The following is an 18,912-nucleotide window of genomic DNA, read 5'->3' on the forward strand; positions in this document are numbered from 1 at the left end:
TTTGCAGGATATGTGAGGTGTTTTGCTCTTTGGGTGAGGTGTTTCGTGAATTGTGCTAAATGATTTGCAACAATGAGCCTTGTTGTCAAAATTGTGCTTTAGCAATTGTAAAAAACTGTAATGGGTGGGGGTTCAAGGCTATCATCACCATCTTTAGATTGTATCTGATTTGAAAGAAAAGTCATGATTTACTAAATGTTCTGGAGAATGTTTTGGAGAAGCTGTGCATATCACAGGGATATGTGCAGTGTATTTTGTATTTCTCTGACAGTTTTATGCATTAGTCAAAAATAAAATGTTTTTTGGACCCTAAGTATAGTGTACCATACTAATTTTGCATTCTATAAATTAAACATTTACCATACTTTGTGTAGCACACAATGTAATATTTTTAAAGTACAAAAAAATACATCTAACTCACTTTTAGAAGAGATTTAATTAAAACATGAGTCTTTATTTTTAAAAAACAATATGAAATTGCAGCATATAAATGACTTGGAAAGCCCCCTGCTATGCTAAAGACAATACTCACATAATACTACAAATCTTTTTTTTCCAGCTAATACCTTAATGTATTTGAAGTTACAACTACAGTTTAATTCTTCCCAGGGTTTATAACTGAAGTTTCATTTTTTTCCACTTATCTCACTGTCCTGTAATCTGAAACAATTTACCACCATTTTAAGATTGCTCTTGTGCTAAATAAAAAAACTCATTATTGTGTCCTTCAAGGCATCCAGGACAGATACAATCTGTTGAAAGTGTGACTACAGTTCAAGACAAAAATAATTTTAACCAAAAGGAACATAAAACCAATCACCCAACACCATTTTAAAATGTCACCTTAAAATTTTGCAACTCAACAAGAAATAAATGCTCTGCACAAATAACATCTCTGAGTATCCCAGCTATGCTGGCAACAAACAGTCAGAGGCAAACACTGTGTATTCTTGCTTTAAGCAAACTACTACAATTTTGGTATTTTATGTATTCCAAATGAAATCCATTTTTAATGAAATAATTTGAAGAGAATAAAAACAAGACTCTTAATACAATATTGGTGTTTAAACCAAATTTCCAAAAATTAATGCTTTATTGCCAGTTTTCTCCAAAGTCTACATCTGGCAGCAAAGCAAGACAAAGTTGAATGTTAGTGTGGGAAGAGTTCTAGTTGTTGAAACAAATGAAGGCAGGGTATGTGGGCATGTCCACATGAAATGTCAGTTCTCAATGGATTTGATATACTTTTCATAGGAATCTTCATCCATTAATTCATCCAGCTCAGCAGGACTATCAATTGTCATCTTAATAAGCCATCCTGAAAAGAAAACATAAAATATTTGACTACAGAATAAAATATAAAGTACCTTTGTGTTTTTGAAGAGTTTGCCATTTTGATTGTACTACTTGCCAAGAACTATCTAGACTAATTAGACTAATCAAAATATGTATTAATTCATTTGCTAATTCTGCTTTGTCTAACACAGGGTCATTTGGTAACAACTTACCCTGCCAGCACTGGAGGAAAAGATGAGAACAAACCAGGGAGGACATAAGTACATTCACACTAACACTCAGGTGTAAAAGAACAATTCATAGCTGCCTAATAACTGCCAAACCTGTAAATCTTTGGAATGTCACAGGAAACTGGACGAGAAGGAAGTTTACAAACACAATACTTTATATGATACAAAGAAGTCATTAAAATGGAAATATTGTACATTTCCAATATTAATTACCTGTATACTATTACAGGTTGTAAGGAACGCGATGACTTCCAACAATAATGCAGACGCCCAAAACAACACAGCTATCTGTGAGTAGTCACAATTTCAAAATGTATATGATAGGTTCTCTTTTATACAAATTGCTTCTGAAAGTTTTATTTTATAGCTACATAAAAAACACCTTTATATATACAGTACATACTAGTGCAATTAGTGTAGTGGTACACAAGCAACACTTTAATATGTGCAGTAAGTTCGAATTTCTTGTACACTTGTTTTATAGTAAATTGATTTACCATATAAATTTGACAGAGAAATAATACTATTCTTACGTAAAACATTTAATGAAAAAATGAAGTAGCAAGTGAGATACTGTTAATACCTTCAAATTTTTTTTTTCCCTAAAGTACATAAACCAATTCATGAATGAGAGGAACTGGTGCATACAGTAAAAAAAAAAAAAAAAAAAAAAAAAAAAAAAAAGGATGAGAATGCAGGAATTGGTCTTTAATGATATGTCACAGTGGAACATGCTACTAGATAGCAATTTCTTTCAGCAAAAGAAATTATCCAGTCATTCAGCACAAATAAATAACAGTTTATTCTATCCTACAGGTTCACACAAAACTATCCTCTCATCATGACAAAAAGCATGAAATTATTCCAGTGTTGCACCTGCACAGTGGGTTCAGATGTATGGTTCAGTAGGTCAAACAAATTGAATAATTTGTTGCTGTGCTCACACCACCATTGATTAAATGTACCTTTCCAGAAAGAAAAAAAAAAATTCTTTAAATTGGGATAATGGTCACGAGGTGGAATCATCAAGACACCATTACAGAGATACTAAAATCATTCATTTTAGTCTTCTTTTGAAGTGGGATACCCATGTTCTTAACCATTTCTGAAGAGTATGATAACAGGCAACCAGATCACTATTTCTCCATTGCCCCTGCTTTTAACAACAAGAAGGGTTCCCAGGTACAGTATAATGTATGCATTGCTCCACCTCCAATATTACCAAATATTTCTTTCTGTTTTGGGTGTTTATCTAAACTGTTCAGATCCTAAATATTAGTACTAGACCTCAAGAATTGAATTGGGTATGGATATTATGGAAAGCCCCACTACATGCACACAATGAACACAATAAAATTGTTCTTAGAACTCCAAGCCAGAGATGTGCAGTGAGCATGCACAATGAATCACTGATGTAACAGTGTCACCATCTGTCAGTGGATCATATGGAAAACACTGAGCAACATGCTCTTTACGGCAGCAAGACTTAACTGATGAAGGTGGAACGTAAGAAACATGTTCTCTGAAAATAAGAGTGGTAAGAATGATGTGCAATATCATGGAGTGGAAGGAAGAAGAATACCAAGTTTAAAAAAAAAAGTCCTGGTGTAGAGATGATGAGAGTTGTGATGAAAAGAAGCAGACTAATGTGGACTGAAAGGCAGAGGAATACTGGGTGAAGAGGTACACTATGATGGAGGGAATGAGGCCAAGTGGGAGGCCTACAATGACTTGATTGAGAGTGGTGCTGGAAGAGGGATAAAGCATCAGTCAATCATAATTTATATTTGAATACACACTCGGCTAACTTAGGGCAGCCAATTAAGCGGTCAAATATGATTTTAATATGAAGGATAGAAACTGAAGTAACCTAGTGGAAAACCCATGGTAACACTGAGGAAAAAGCCTAAGCTTCTTACACCCTCTGCCTTGTCCATGATTCAAATCAAAAATTTGAGTTGTGATTTAGTAATGGTAACCATTTTTAATTCCACGACTTAAATATATAAAAATTCTGCTTATTCGGTTAAGCTGAACAGTATTATAGGGATTATAATATGCTATATATGCAGTATATTATCATTCCCTAATTAAATTTGGTGACTTTTGGACATACTGTTCATACACGTACTACATTATCAGACTAAAAAAATGCTTTTGCCGAAAAGTGGGCACAAAGCAACTAACTACACTTTAATAATACTTTTAATTTATAAAGTACCCTTCATTTTCTTAAGGAACTTAAAATGTTCATCAAATTAGAAATCATGATTTTTCTAAAAAAAAATGGTGGAAATTAAAGTAAAAAAGATACCATTTCTGACTAAATATCTTTTATGAGAACTAAAAGCTGACTCCATATTGGATTTTTCTTTGTATAGCTACTCTACTTAAACCAGCTTGCAAAAAGTAAGCCAAACAGAACCAAAATGCTCCAAATCATCACAAATTAAAAGGGAACCAGATATAAAAGCATCTGCACAATGTTAATTATGACTCATCCCTGGCACTTGGTCTTTTCCACTGTTTTTACAATATAAGAAACTCATATGACATAGCCAGGCACAAAATTTTCAGGTAATGCCATCAGTTCATCACTTGAAAAGACAAAAAGTAACAAGAGGGGTCTATCATCTATCATGTTACTGAATGTGCAGGATAAATCTATTCAAAGTTGACTTTGGACTTCAAGTTGCTTAACACTAGAATTACCAGAGTCTACGAAAAAACTCGTAGATCCGGCCCACCTTAAATCGCGTCTTAAATCCGTTCACACCTCTCCGCCAGCGTCTTTTGTCCTCTAAATGTGCTGATAAAAGACAAGCTGCCAGCAGCTGGCTATTCCATCCCCTCTCCGACTTAGAACGTGAACGTACTTTTCCCAGCTCATGCCTTGATTGATTATCTGGGAGTGAAGTGGAGTTTTAGAATGGAAATAATAGATCGTTATTTGGAACACACGCATTTCATGTGTGTACCGTTTCTACAGTAATCTGTGTAAACACATTGATAAAGCAGAAACTTTTTCATATTTTAGTAATAAATGTTACAAAATGTAGGCATAAACTATAGAATGTATAAAGCTCGAGTTCCAAAGATCAAATAAACACTTTCACAAAAGCTTCAAGGACAATACAACAGTGTCCGTGGCGTAGCGCGCTAAGATTCGCCTCTCAGAGCAAGTAGCTTTGCTGTGCCTCACAGACATGAGTTCAATTCCCCGCTGGGGACAAAGTGTTACTTCTTTTTAACCTCAAACGGACATAAAATTTATAAATTAGTATGCACTGTCAGTTAATGAGATCGTTATATTTTCATGTGGGACGCTCCTTTTAAAATATTTTTTTACAATTGAGACTGCAATTAACATGAACAACTGTTCTTATAACTTATTTTTTCAAGATACATAACACACAGACAGACAGAGCACTGTGTAATAGAGAGACAGACAGGCAGAGATATACAAACAAACAGGGAAGGCAACATGTTGATCTTTTTTTTCTTTCAGTACATGTGCGTTGTTCCTGCAGCACTGAATAAGCTCACACGCTCTAACATCACCCCTCCCCCCGATCTGACTCTCTAAGTAACATCACAAGTACAGACACAAACCAAGTGTAATCAAGAGTCCCGGTTCGATCCCCACTCACTCCTATATTTGCCGTTTTCAGTAGTAAGCTGGTCTTTTTGTTAATATTATACAGTACACACATGCACTTGGTTTGTGTCTGTACTTGTGCTGTTACTTAGAGAGTCAGATCGGGGGGAGGGGTAATGTTAGAGCGCGTGAGCTTATTCAGTGCTGCAGGAACAACGCACATGTACTGAAAGAAAAAAAAGATCAACATGTTGCCTTCCCTGTTTGTTTGTATATCTCTGCCTGTCAGTCTCTCTATTACACAGTGCTCTGTCTGTCTGTGTGTTATGGATCTTGAGAAAATAAGTTATAAGGACAGTTGTTCATGTTAATTGCAGTCTCAATTGTAAAAAAATATTTTAAAAGGAGCATCCCACATGAAAATATAACAATCTCATTAACTGACAGTGCATACCAATTTATAAATTTTATGTCCATTTGAGGTTAAAAAGAAGTAACACTTTGTCCACAGTGGGGAATTGAACTCATGTCTGTGAGGCACAGCAAAGCTACTTGCTCTGAGTGGTGAATCTTAGCGCGCTACGCCACGGACACTGTTGTATTATACTTAAAGCTTTTGTGAAAGTGCTTATTTGATCTTTGGAACTTGGGCTTTATACGTTCTATAGTTTATGCCTACATTTTGTAACATCCATCCATCCATCCATCCATTTTTCAACCCGCTGAATCCGAACACAGGGTCACGGGGGTCTGCTGGAGCCAATCCCAGCCAACACAGGGCACAAGGCAGGAAACAATCCTGGGCAGGGTGCCAACCCACCGCAGGACACACACACAAACACACCCACACACCAAGCACACACTAGGGCCAATTTAGAATCGCCAATCCACCTAACCTGCATGTCTTTGGAATGTGGGAGGAAACCGGAGCGTCCGGAGGAAACCCACGCAGACACGGGGAGAACATGCAAACTCCACGCAGGGAGGAACCGGGAATCGAACCCAGGTCCCCAGATCTCCCAACTGCGAGGCAGCAGCACTACCCACTGCGCCACCGTGCCGCCCCATTTTGTAACATTTATTACTAAAATATGAAAAAGTTTCTGCTTTAACAATGTGTTTACACAGATTACTGTAGAAATGGTACACACATGAAATGCGTGTGTTCCAAATAACGATCTATTATTTCCATTGTAAAACTCCACTTCACTCCCAGACAATCAATCAAGACATGAGCTGGGGAAAGTGCGTTCAAGTTCTAAGTCGGAGGAGGGATGGAATAGCCGGCTGTTGGCAGCTTTTCTTTTATCAGCACATTTAGAGGACAAAAGATGCTGGCGGAGAGGTGTGAACGGATTTAAGAAGCGATTTAAGGTAGGCCGGATCTACGAGTTTTTTTGTAGACTCTGGTAATTCTAGTGTTAAAGCCAATGTCATATTCAATGACTTCCAGTTGTGGGGTTGGTCAGATTTGCACCTTGCTGCACCATATCAAATTATAAGACTGAAAATCGTTGGGCATGTCACATTTATCATCTTTGTGCTGACCTTCCAGCACAATCGTGCTCAGCCATTTTTGTGATATTCAAAAGCATGCTACCTGACAGAGCCAGTGCCGTATGAAGGATTTAAAAGGTACAGCAAGTTCAGCTGCAATCTCACCCTTTAAAAAAAAAAAAAAAAGTTTTTTCCATTCTGTCATGGTACATAAAACATTAGACATCAGACAAATGAGCTTCTCTTCCATTTGTGAGGTCCAAAGCCTGTGTTCCTAATTCCTCAGCAATCCATTATATGCATTGTACTTACGGACGAGCATTCATTGGTTGTCAACTCTCATGCACACAAAACCATCCCAATGACTAAAGACAAAAATCGAACCGGTTTTATTTTGTCCAAATGAGTGTTGGACTAGTGGGAGTGATTTGCTGGGCATGTCACATTATGCACATGGCTTTATGGGTGCACGCTACTGACTGCCTCCAAATCGCTAAGATTACGTAAATGATGAATATGACTGAAAATCACTGGAAAAATCACATAATTTGACATGGCCTTAAGAAATGAAGGACAAACAGTAAAGGTAAGAAAAGAATGCTTCACATAGGATGAGGTCATCAGTGCAGTCTACACTGTTTTCACTACAGTGGCGGTTGACAATATCCACAACAACAAGGCTAGGCACTTAGTCGAGATCGAACCAGAAATGATGAATGTACTACTTCCTTAGTACAGTGGAACCTCAGTTCACGACCATAATTCATTCCAAAACTGTGGTCGTAAACCGATTTGGTCGTGAACCGAAGCAATTTCCCCCCATAGGATTGTATGTAAATACAATTAATCCGTTCTAGACCATACGAACTGTATGTAAATATATATGTTTTTTAAGTTTTTAAGCACAAATATAGTTAATTAAACCATAGAATGCACAACGTAATAGTAAACTAAATGTAAAAACATTGAATAACACTGAGAAAACCTTGAACAACAGAGAAAACTAACACTGCATAAGTTCGCGCTATAGCGCTACCAACCGCTAGCTAAAAACTTTTTTTTTTTAATGAGTTTTAAGCATAGGGAAAAAAAATGAACATTTGAAAAAAATCCGTAATTTAATAAACCACCAAGAAAAGTAACATTGCGAAGTGAAAACAAAATCAAGCCCAGTGCATTCTTTAACTGCCTTCCTACCTTATGCGTCCAGCTCTCTCTCACGCTGCCTGTGTGTGTGCGTCTCTCTTTCTCGCGCTGCCTGTATGTGTGCGGCTCTCTTTCTCGCGCTGCCTATGTGTGTGTGGTCTGTCTCTCTCTGGCGCTGCCTGTGTGTGTGTGTCGCGCTCTCTCGCTCTCTGCACAGGAAATGCACAGGGAGAGACTGAACCTGTACAAACCAAAAGGGAAACTGGTTTGTTCGTATACCGAGTGTGTGGTCGTGAACCGAGGCAAAAGTTTGGCGAACTTTTTGGTCGTAAACCGATTTCTACGTGTGCCGAGACGTTCATGAACCGAGGTTCCACTGTATGTGTTATTTAAAATGCCTTTTTAATTTTCATTGGAGAGGTGGGAGTATTCACTCTGAAATACCAAACTGAGGTGGTTGCTCCCTTTTTGAAAATGGGGAGAAAAAGGGTATTTTTCACTGTGGAATCATCTTTTTTGAGGAGGTCTATGCAGCATAGCTTCAAAGAAGAATACAGCTGTTAAACTTAGAACAAGAACAAGAACAAGAAATGAAAGTTCAGTGTTACGGACTATCCTCTTGCTCCTTCACAAATATTCACTGAGCTGAGATTTTTATCAGTTCTATCAATATGGGTCTTGCAGACCTGAAGAAAACATTTAATCGTAGACACCATTTGACTTTTGTGGGAAGCAGTGCAAGGGAATGGGGCTCTACAGCCACTTTTGAATAACATTTGGTCCCTATATTTGAAGAACAAGTGTGTGGCAGCACTATAGAATAGGAATACATTTCCAGTTAACTTGTAGATGATCTTCACTACAAGACTGTTTTGGCCTATCACTGTGTGGCATACCATCAGAGGACAACACCTGGGACACAAACTTCAACTGTGAGCCAGTAAGGAATAGATTAATCATCAGAGCTACAGCAAATCTCACATGACACTGAACAATAACAACTATGCAAATCATTAGGCATTACAGTTTTTGTCTGGAATTATGTCTTTTCTTGTCCTGTTTGAAACAGTTTCCTAATTTGAACCTTTTTGTTGTTCTAGTTTGATATACCCTTGAGACTGACAGCATTTCACAAGGGGGTGCTTCAAAAACAGTATGACAAACTGAACATTTTTTTCTAAAAGAGCAGTTCAACAAAGCCTCTAACATCACATACCTGAAAGTACATGAAAGAAATGCAGAATTCCCAGTAGGGTCCTATTTTAAGCCCATTTTCATTAAGAAAAACATCCCTCTAAATTTCTAATGTAACCAGGTTTTTAAATCTGTTATTTAAAACTGTGAACTTATGTGGATTTGAGTGTAAAGTTACTTCTTTATAATGTCACAGGATAAGTTTAATGCGGATAGTTTATAGGTAAATAAGCACCCAGGAACAACAACTCTGTTATTCTAGCAAAAACAAACCCAACATTATTACACCAATTTGTTTAGCAGAGCTTTAAAAATAAATAATAATTAATTTGTGATAATATTCCAATCAAATCAGGCCCCTCTTACTACATCTTTGCTAATCTAGGTCAAACAGTCAAGTCTATAAAGTACTGTTCTAGGTATTTTGCATTATTAATAGCTTAGAAAAACCAAAGCTTACAGTTCTTCAGTTGACTATGATGTTTATTTCATCAATATTTTATGTTTGATATAATTCTTTTACTCTCTGGATATACACATATTTGTACATTCCAGGTTTACCATTTAATGTTATGACATGTTTAGTCTCAAATTGAAAAATTCTTCAACAAACAGGCTAAATACCCACCATCACCATAGCAAGATTTGTTGACTAGCCCAGGGTTCTCCGTCAGTGCTTTGTTAATTTCTGTTACTTCACCACTTAAAGGTGAGTAAAGTTCACTAGCGGCTTTTACACTTTCCAAAGCACCAAATTCATCTGCAAAAAAGAACAATCAGTCATCATCTGCAAAAAAGAACAATCAATCAGTCATTATGTTTATACAAATAAAATACAGTAGTATTTACTTTGATTGCAATTAGGGAAGCATTTTACTAAATTTCTTGAATCTACCCAAAAATAAAACTATAGCATTTGACTAAAGTATGCATTTTAATAAATTTTTACAAAATACACTAATGAACCAAAACCAAATGACTACTCCCATATGAAGTGAATGATCTTTTAATCGAAGTGACTATCTTCTAACAATGGTGCATGTCAAGGTCAGAGATATATACTGTCAACATTAGGTACTTGCAGTTGACATGTCTAATGCAGAAGATATGGGCAAGTGTGAAGGCCATAGTGACTTTGATAAGGGCCAACATGTTATGACCAGATGACTGGGTCCGACCATTTCCGACACTGCAACACATGTGAAGTGCTTACGGTCGGCCATGGGCAGTACCTGCCAACAGTGGTCCAAGGGGGTAAAAACCATGAAATGTGAACAGGGAGGTGGGTAGCTAAGACACACTGATGCAAAAGGTCTACAAAAGCCCTTTCATCTGGTACCAACCAACTACTATGTCACAAATTGCAGGTAATTTCAATTATGGCTTTGGGAGTACCATGTTATGACACACAGTGCATTGAACCCTGCTGTGTTTGGGACTGTGGACTGCATGCTACCCACGCTCACCCCAACTACTATCAAAAGTGGCTACAATGAACATGCAAGCATCAGAACTGGACCTTGGATCAATTGGAGGATGTCACCTGGTCTGATAAATACAGTTTTCTTTTGCATCACGTAGATGGTTGGGTGTGTATGTGTGGCACCAGGATGCACTGCAGGAAGAAGACAAGTCAGTGGAGGGAGTGTGATATAATTTATGGGTGTCAGAGGACCTGCAGGCAACATCCTGGTGACAGATACCATAGGACCCCTTCAGAGGTTGTGTGGAGTACATGACTCAAGGGGTCAGAGCTGTTTTGGCAGCAATTTTAGGCAGGTGGTTTTAATGTAGTGCCTGATCAGTGTATGTCTTGTCAGTTAACTGAAAATTCAGAAGTGTATACTCAAAGTTTAGCTTAACGTGGTCTGCAACAATATTTAGGTAGCTGGTACATGTCAAAGTAACATTCACATGAATGCCAGGAAAAAAGGTTTCCCAGCAGAACACTGCCCAGGGCCTATACTGCCTCTGTCAGCTTGTCTTCTTCCCATAGTGCATCCTGCTGCTGTCACCTGGAAGTCCACATGATCTAAACGAAAACATGATTAATCAGACCAGGCCATTTTCTTCTATTACTCTCCAGCCCAGTTCTGACTCTCACAGGACCATTGTATGCACTTTTGGTGGTAGACAGGGGTCAATTTGGGCACTCTGACTTGTCTATGACTACGAAGCCCGATATGCAGCAAGCTATGATGCACTGTGTGTTCTGTCACCTGTCTCATATGGCTAGCATTAAGGTTTTCAGCAATTTGTGCAACAGTAGCTCTTCTGTGGGATCAGACCAGATGCACTAGCCTTTGCTCCCTACATGCATCAATGAGCCTTGGATGCCCATGACTTTGTCACCGGTTCACCAGTTGTCCTTCCTTGGATCACTTTTGGTTGGTACTAACCGTTGCATACCAGGAATACCCTACAAGAACTATGGTTTTAGAGAAGCACTGACACAGATGTCTAGCCATCACAATTTTGCCCTTGTCAAGGTCGCTCAGATCCTTACTCTTGCTTATTTTTCCTGCTTCCAACACATCACCTTCAAGAACTGACTATTCGCTTTTTGCCTAATATATCCCACCATTTGACAGGTACCACTGTAATAAGATATTCAATGTTATTCACTTCACCGGTCTGTGGTTTTAATGTTAGGGCTGATCAATGTATGGCACACAAGTACCTGTCCACTGAATTTTCTTATACACACCTTACAGTGCTGGCATCACCTGTTATGTTATATCTAATTAATAACAATGTAGGAGGAATGTAGAGCCATTCAATGAGTCTCTTAGGGTGGAGAAGAAATGCCTGGTGTGTATGGTATATCAAAAAATTAATAGTATACTGGACCATTTCTTTTTTTTTGTAGATAGAAAAAGGGTTTCTTCCAAGGGAAGATACAATGCTATAACCAAGCTGTTCTGAGTTGCAAATGCTTGGAAAGATTATTGCTAGATGTGCCTACGATGAATCCATTTTAAGGGCCATGTGTGCTTCTTCTGGTTCCAAGCCGTTTAGACCATGACTTTTCTGTAATTGATGTATAAACAATATTTTTGGTAAGGAAATGGGAATGTAGTGGAGCTATTAGTTGTATTACTGGGTAGAAACTCTATCAACTCAATCCTACTTTAGAAAAAAAATCCTGAAATAACATACAACACATTACTAAGTGCATTTGTTGAACAGGGGAGATTTCACTGACAGATTATAGTAAAAAAGAATATCCCACTAGTAGCAGTAATGGTGGTAGTGGTGGTGGTGATAATAGCAGCAGTGAATATGCAAAAGCCAAAAAGTGAAAGCCAGCCTTTACTACTGTGTCTTCTACTATGCTTGGCAAACACTTTATTGTCACACATGCTGAATTAATCTTGACCTTTCCTTGTAACACATATATTTCAATTAATGTTCGGCTGCAGGAGGGTGACAGCTTAACATGCTTTTATATAGCCGATTGATATGCAGTTTCTTTAGTGTATAATATATAGTACATCTACCTACCAACAGAAAAGATGTGGTCACATTTATGCTACAGATCAGAAAGTTTTACCTCACTGCCAAGAAGAATATCGTATAATGGGATAATTTTCCTGCAGATTATCTAATGTAGTCATCCAAACTGCATGCACGAAATGTCCCAATACTGGACTCTATGTGTGAGAAACTGGACAAACACTGTGCCAAAGAATTAATTTACACATTAAGCACAGCAATACAGAGGTTTCTATTGGAGTTCACTTCAGCATGAATGGATACTGTAAGAATGATTTTAAAGTCCCAGTTTTATGGGCAACTTCAAGACATAACTGTAGAAAAAGGAATGGGAAGTAAAACTGGTGCTAAAATTCATCACACTACAACATGGTCTGAATAGAGACAAAGAGTGTTATTAACAGATATGAGGACTATTTACATCACTTTGACTGATCCAGGAGATTTGATTACAGATCCACATTCTAAGGGATAGTAATCAAAACCTTCAAAAAGACTTTGTCAGACAGTTACCTTATCAGAAGATCTTTATCTTGCTAAATGAATCTTAGGCTGGAGAGGTCTGTTACTATTTGACACTAAAGATTTTTCACTTAAAGGTTTTACAATCATGTTTCTATCTTAATTTGTACATAAACACAGGTAATTCCAGCATCTCTATTACCCCTTGCATGACTAAGAGGCCTGAGCTGCTTCAAAAGTTTGCATATTTTAATCTACTCAGCCAATGAAAGGTGTCATTTTGCTTCACTTCTTGCTGTATCCATAAATGGTTAATACGGTACATGACTCTACTACTACTACTACTACACTAGTGCATAGCTGAAACTGAGGATGTCTTTCAAAGCAAGAAGTGTTGTGAATGCTTGATGCCAAGTGTCCTTTTTTGGATGCAATGCCTAAAACACACTCTGATTTATATTATTTCTGTCATACAAGTAATTATCCATTTAAGGTGAAAACAACTCTTTAAAAAATCAATTTAATTCACAATATTCTCTATTGCGTAGTCAGCAAATGTGCATTTCCAACAAAGAAGACCTCTCCCACACCTACAACAAACCCTAATGAAATTCAACATTTCTTTCTTAGAATTTTCTGATAAGTGCATTTAACAGATAATCAACTCAGATACATTTTAAAAGAATTTTGTAAAGAGGGGATACACGACTTTCTATAAGATACAGTTTAGATTGTTTATCAGAACTAAATATAATAGTATAGTTATAATTGGAAGTCATCTTCTAGAACTTTGCCCAAACATAATGTGATGTAAACATACTCAAAGTAGGATCCACCATGCATTATTACTACTCTCTGTAAGCCTCTTTTTAACAGAATATTTAAATTACAGGGTCTCTGCATTTCTTTCAGGACAATGACATGAATTATCAATAATAAACAAGAATACTTACCCATTTTGTTCAATTTAGTGCCAACCTCTGGTAGACCACAATATACCACATCTCCTAATGCATCCTGCGTGTGTTAAGAAAGCAGAATGCACATTTTCTGAAACATCTATCAGCAAGTTTCACCTTTTAACCTCAAGTACATATAATCCTCTGTTCTTTAAATACCTCTATTTTAGCTTCCTTTATTTGCTTTATTATTATTGTGTCACAAAGACAAATAAGTTGTTTTTGTTGTACTCAAATCAACTCCCTCAGCATTGTGTAAGTATATTTTAGGAATGCAAATTTGTTGATTAATCAACACTAAGAAAAGAGTGACCATGTTAACACTGAAAACTACTAAAAGGGAAGAAAAGGGTTTTCATCATTATTAACAATACGAATTTATATTTAGAATCTGCACATTATCTGTACTGTTTTTTGTTCAAGTTCTCTAGTTTGCCTCCAACACTAGAAATATGAGACTGCTAGAGTGTTATGAAACTTAGAATTAATCATATGAGTAGCTGTGCCTTGGGATGGCACAGTGAACCCTTCCAGAGCTGTTAAGCAGGTTCAGGAAATGAATGATGGATAAATGGGACATCAAACATGATCACACAGTCTCAAAGGATGATACAAAAGACTTAAAAGGGTAGGGTAGAACAAGAAACAATGTAGATGAATGAATTACCCATCATCAACCTGAAATGACTAAGACGTCAATCCACTTCATGAAATGGCAAACTAACTTTACCTGTTTTTTATACTAACTTAACATTAGGATCCCTGAAGCCTGTGAAAATATTCGTAATGTTGGGCCACCTTAATTATTCCACAACCTAATCACTGCGTTAATTGTGCACTGTATCCCCTTTGTTTTGCAAATATGTCAACAGGCCTCAGGCAGGCAGCCTGCTATCCCATCCCCACCAAGGTAGCTGAAGTCTGACACAAAGTACTCACAGCTGAAGTCTGTTTATCTGGGAGTGAGGGACAGTGGAACCTCGGGTCACGAACGTCTTTGAACACGTACAAATCGGGTTACGACCAAAAAGTTTGCCAAACTTTTGCATCTGTTCACAACCACACAATCGGGTGACGAACAAGCCAGTTTCCCTTCTGGTTCGTATGCGCCGATGATTTCTGCATGTGTTCAGTCTCTCCCTGTGCATTCACTGTGAACTCTTTGTGCTCTATTTCGTTTCCCTTCCGGTTCATACGCGCCGGTGATTTATGCACGTGTTCAGTCTCTCCCCGTACAGTATAGGGTGGTCCAGATCTAATTATGCAATTTTCATTACGCTATAACTTAAGTTTATTACATAGAAAAATCACCTGAAAAATCTCGCACCATCGAGAAGTGTGCGAACTGACAACATGAAGAATCGTCTTCGCGCCGAACTGGAATCGTCCCCGCATAAATCAAAGTCATCCAGACGATCTGGATCTGCATAATTAGATCTGGACCGCATTGCGCAGAGGGACTTTGTGGTATAGCGGGTCCACAGCTCACGTCAACAGGCCAGTTTTAAATAAATAATCGACGCGCTACAGCTGCCATGTCCTCTTCATAAATAGAAGCACGAGGCGGCTAAATGGAGGAAAAACAAAAGAAAGACGGAGGATGTGGAGTGAGGAAGTAAGCAGGAAGCAGTGTGGAAAGAACCGGTGTGAGCAAGCGTGTGCTCGCAGGCAGGCAGCTGGACAGTGAGCCCAAGCAGTGGGGCAGAAGGAAGTGGTCACTCCAGCTGAGCGATCAAGGAGCTGGAGTGACCAGAACAAGGACGGCTGGCCGCATAAGGCAGAGAAGGAAGCGGGGTCACCAGTTAAAGAATGCACCGGGCTTGTTTTTAAAGAGACTGCTTCCAGCATTGTTTTAACCTCGTTGCATTTAATGAAGACTTTTTTCTATTGGATTTTAACCTCCACTTCACTTCTGTTTTTATGGGATTATTTATTTATTGAAGGATTGTGAAAGCACTGCATTTATTTAATTTGGACTTTGTTTTTGATTGTTGTTTTGTTAATTTTAATAAAAGCACTTGGCACTTTTTGCACCATCGCCTTGTTCCATTGTAGTGCCTCACTGTCGTGCTCATCAGTAACATTACCGACGGTGACAGGTTTAAGGGCTCCCGGAAGCGAGATGTAAGCATGCAGCGAACCCGCATCGTCACAGACTTTACCTCAAAACTGTAATCTCCTCTCCACGCAGTTCCTCCTCACTTCCTTCATGCCAGAACTTGACTCATGCAAGTTTAGTTTTCTTGGTTGTTTATGGTTAGTTTTTGTATAAATTAAGGATTTTTCAAATGTTCGTTTCTTTCCGTGTGCTTAAAACTCATTTAAAAAAGTGTTTACAGCGAGCGGTTCATTAAGGCTATAGCGTGAACTCTTGCAATTTTAGTTCTCTCTGTTCAAGGTTTTCTCAGTGTTATTCAATGTTTTTACATGTAGTTTACTATTACACTGTGCATTCTATGGTATAATTAACTATTTTTGTGCTTAAAAATCTTTAAAAAAATATATTTACATACAGTTTGTACGGTCTGGAACGGATTAATTGTATTTACATACAATCTTATGGGGGAAATTACTTCAGGTCAGGACTAAATCGGGTTGCGACCAGAGTTTTGGCACGAATTACGGTCGTGACCCGAGGTTCCACTGTATCTAGAATTGTATAGGAAAATAATATATTGTTATTTTAAATACATATATTTCATGCATGTTCTGTGTCTACCACAATCTGTGTAATTGTAGGATGCCATTTCTTGCATTAGAAATGTTGAGCGCATAACTAAAACAGATATTGTAATAATGACAAAATGTTGACGTGAAGTGTGTAATGTGTGAAGACTGAAGTCCAAATATCAAATAAACACAAAGAATTAAACCAAAGAAAAAGAAATTGTTCAATTTACATGTTGCTCTCAATGTGTGACAACTGAAGCCCAAGTATCAATCGATAAGAAGTAAAGACATTGGCATGCATGTGTGAGTTTGCATCTTTCACAGTGGAAACGCGGCAGTCTCCCAAGTATCTGTTTCGCTGGTGCAGGTGTAAGCACTGCAGCATCATAATCAAGTCACTGCCGGTTCGATCCTGGGACCTTCCCACATTTAGCGCTTTGAGTGGTGGGCTGCTGCTGTTGTTACTATTATATAATAAAAACATACATTTGAGTCTGTAACAAGTCATCGAAACAATTGCACTTTTATTCAAGAATAAAAAAACGAAAAAAAAAACCTCACATAAAAAAAACAAACAAAAAAAAAAACAATTTTTTCTTAATACCACGTCTTAATTTGAAAAATAACAGAATTGTATCCGGGGGGGATTCGATTGAATGTGACTGTGGAAAAAAAAACTAAAAAACGCTAACTTTTACAAGTACCATAACTTTACACAGGCTGTCAAGCCTCCATCTTATGTGCAATTTTTTGTTTGGTTTTTATTCAGTTTTCACACAGTACTTTATATAGACTCCAGACTGACTAGATATCAAAATATAGAAGTTCTATGTGTAGTAGAAAAAGGCAGCCCAAATGCAAAGGAACTGTGGCTTTGCAAACCACTGGATAAACAAACAAACAATCAACAAAAAGCGCTTCTTCACCCACAACAAACCCCTTTGTGTGACGCATTTTTAAGAAAACAAGAGACACATACAGTATTGGCATTAACAGTTAGTTATACCTGTGCATCTTTGCTAGTATAGTCTCCACTACCAGTGAACTTGTTGCATAGCCAGCTTGTCCCTGAATATGAAGACATCTAGTCATTCACATTAATAAGTCAATGCTGCATTGCATTTTTTGGTGTACATGAAAATTAAAGAAATTGCCTGAGGAATGTACTGATAATTGCACCCACTTTGACACTATAAAAATCCAAAGAATATCGTTGCCTTTGCTGGAATAGTTATGAGCATTACATTTGTCCTGGAGTAGTAATGGCTCTGACAAAAGTATGAAGGTGATGAATCTAGATTTTGTTTTGTGTTGTAAGGGACGGCTGGCAGTTTATCCCGGCCGGGACACCCCAGAAATGGAAGGATGGGGGAAGGCAGCTTATAAAGGACACTGCCTCCCCTCCAAGACGACAGATGGCAGCTTCCCTGGACTGCAGAGGTGCCCCGGATGCCCGCAGGGCACTATGGGACTTGGACTTCGGCAGCACAGCCCTGCTGGGTATCGTGGGTGCCGCCAGTGGACGTTGTGGGAAGTTGATGGGAAAACAAATTTTCACTTAGCCCAGAAGTACTAATGGACTATGACAACGGAAGCCCCAAAGTACTTCCGGGCTGATTGAAAACCAGAATTCTCCAGCTGAACCAGAAGTGCTAGTAAGTAACATGGGAGGAAGAACGGAAGCACTTCTGGGTCAAGGACTATACGAAGGACTGATGGGAAACTAGCAAGTGAGCCGGAGTTGGGAGGTAGTAGGACAGAGCTTGCTGGGAGGTGTGGAGTAGAGATTTGTGTGATTTATAGCATTGTTATATTTGTTACTTGCCTGTTTATGGTGGAGGTGCTTTTGGGCACTATTACAAGAAGAAAGAACATATAAAACCTTCTTGGTGATTTTACCCTGTCTGTGTATATGTCTGTTGGGTCTAACTGGGCAACAGCGACCCCTGGTGTTCACAGTGTCCTGAACTGCTTAAGAAAAGAAGTAGTAAATACAGCTTCCAAAAAAACAGGTACAGTCATTCCAGATCCCTGGCAATTTTTAAATACTTGACCTAGCAACCCCAAAAACAAAAACCTTTTGTACTTGATTTTAAATACTTCTGAGTAACTTCCAGACGTATGTACTGTGCATGGTTTTAATTTTAAACTAATACAACTGCATCTCATGTAAGTACAGCTGATAAATTACTAAGCAATGTACCAAGATATGCAGCTTAAGTTTTATTTATGCATATCTTTGAACAGGCAATTTGTTGGTACATTTCTGAGACTGACTCACTTTTGAAAGGTATTAGGGATTTATGTTGCTTATATAAACACTGAAATAAAAAAAAAACAGAACTATAATCAATTTTGTTTACTA

The 18,912-nt window shown here is 38.0% G+C and overlaps 1 protein-coding gene across 1 annotated transcript in view; it reads right to left on the reverse strand.

Annotated features, from left to right (window-relative positions):
• Positions 1 to 421: 421 nt before the first annotated feature.
• The window catches only part of gcshb (glycine cleavage system protein H (aminomethyl carrier), b), a 31,636-nt gene continuing 13,145 nt past the window's right edge, over positions 422 to 18,912 (reverse strand). The window contains exons 3-5 of the mRNA XM_028809799.2: positions 13,872 to 13,935; positions 9,590 to 9,721; positions 422 to 1,318 (exon numbers count right to left, since the gene is read on the reverse strand). Of these exons, the coding sequence (XP_028665632.1) occupies positions 1,221 to 1,318; positions 9,590 to 9,721; positions 13,872 to 13,935 (294 nt within the window). The 3' untranslated portion in view covers positions 422 to 1,220. The remainder of the gene's footprint in view (positions 1,319 to 9,589; positions 9,722 to 13,871; positions 13,936 to 18,912) is intronic.

Source organism: Erpetoichthys calabaricus, chromosome 9 (genome assembly GCF_900747795.2).
Source record: "Erpetoichthys calabaricus chromosome 9, fErpCal1.3, whole genome shotgun sequence".
Taxonomy (NCBI): Eukaryota; Metazoa; Chordata; class Cladistia; order Polypteriformes; family Polypteridae; genus Erpetoichthys; species Erpetoichthys calabaricus.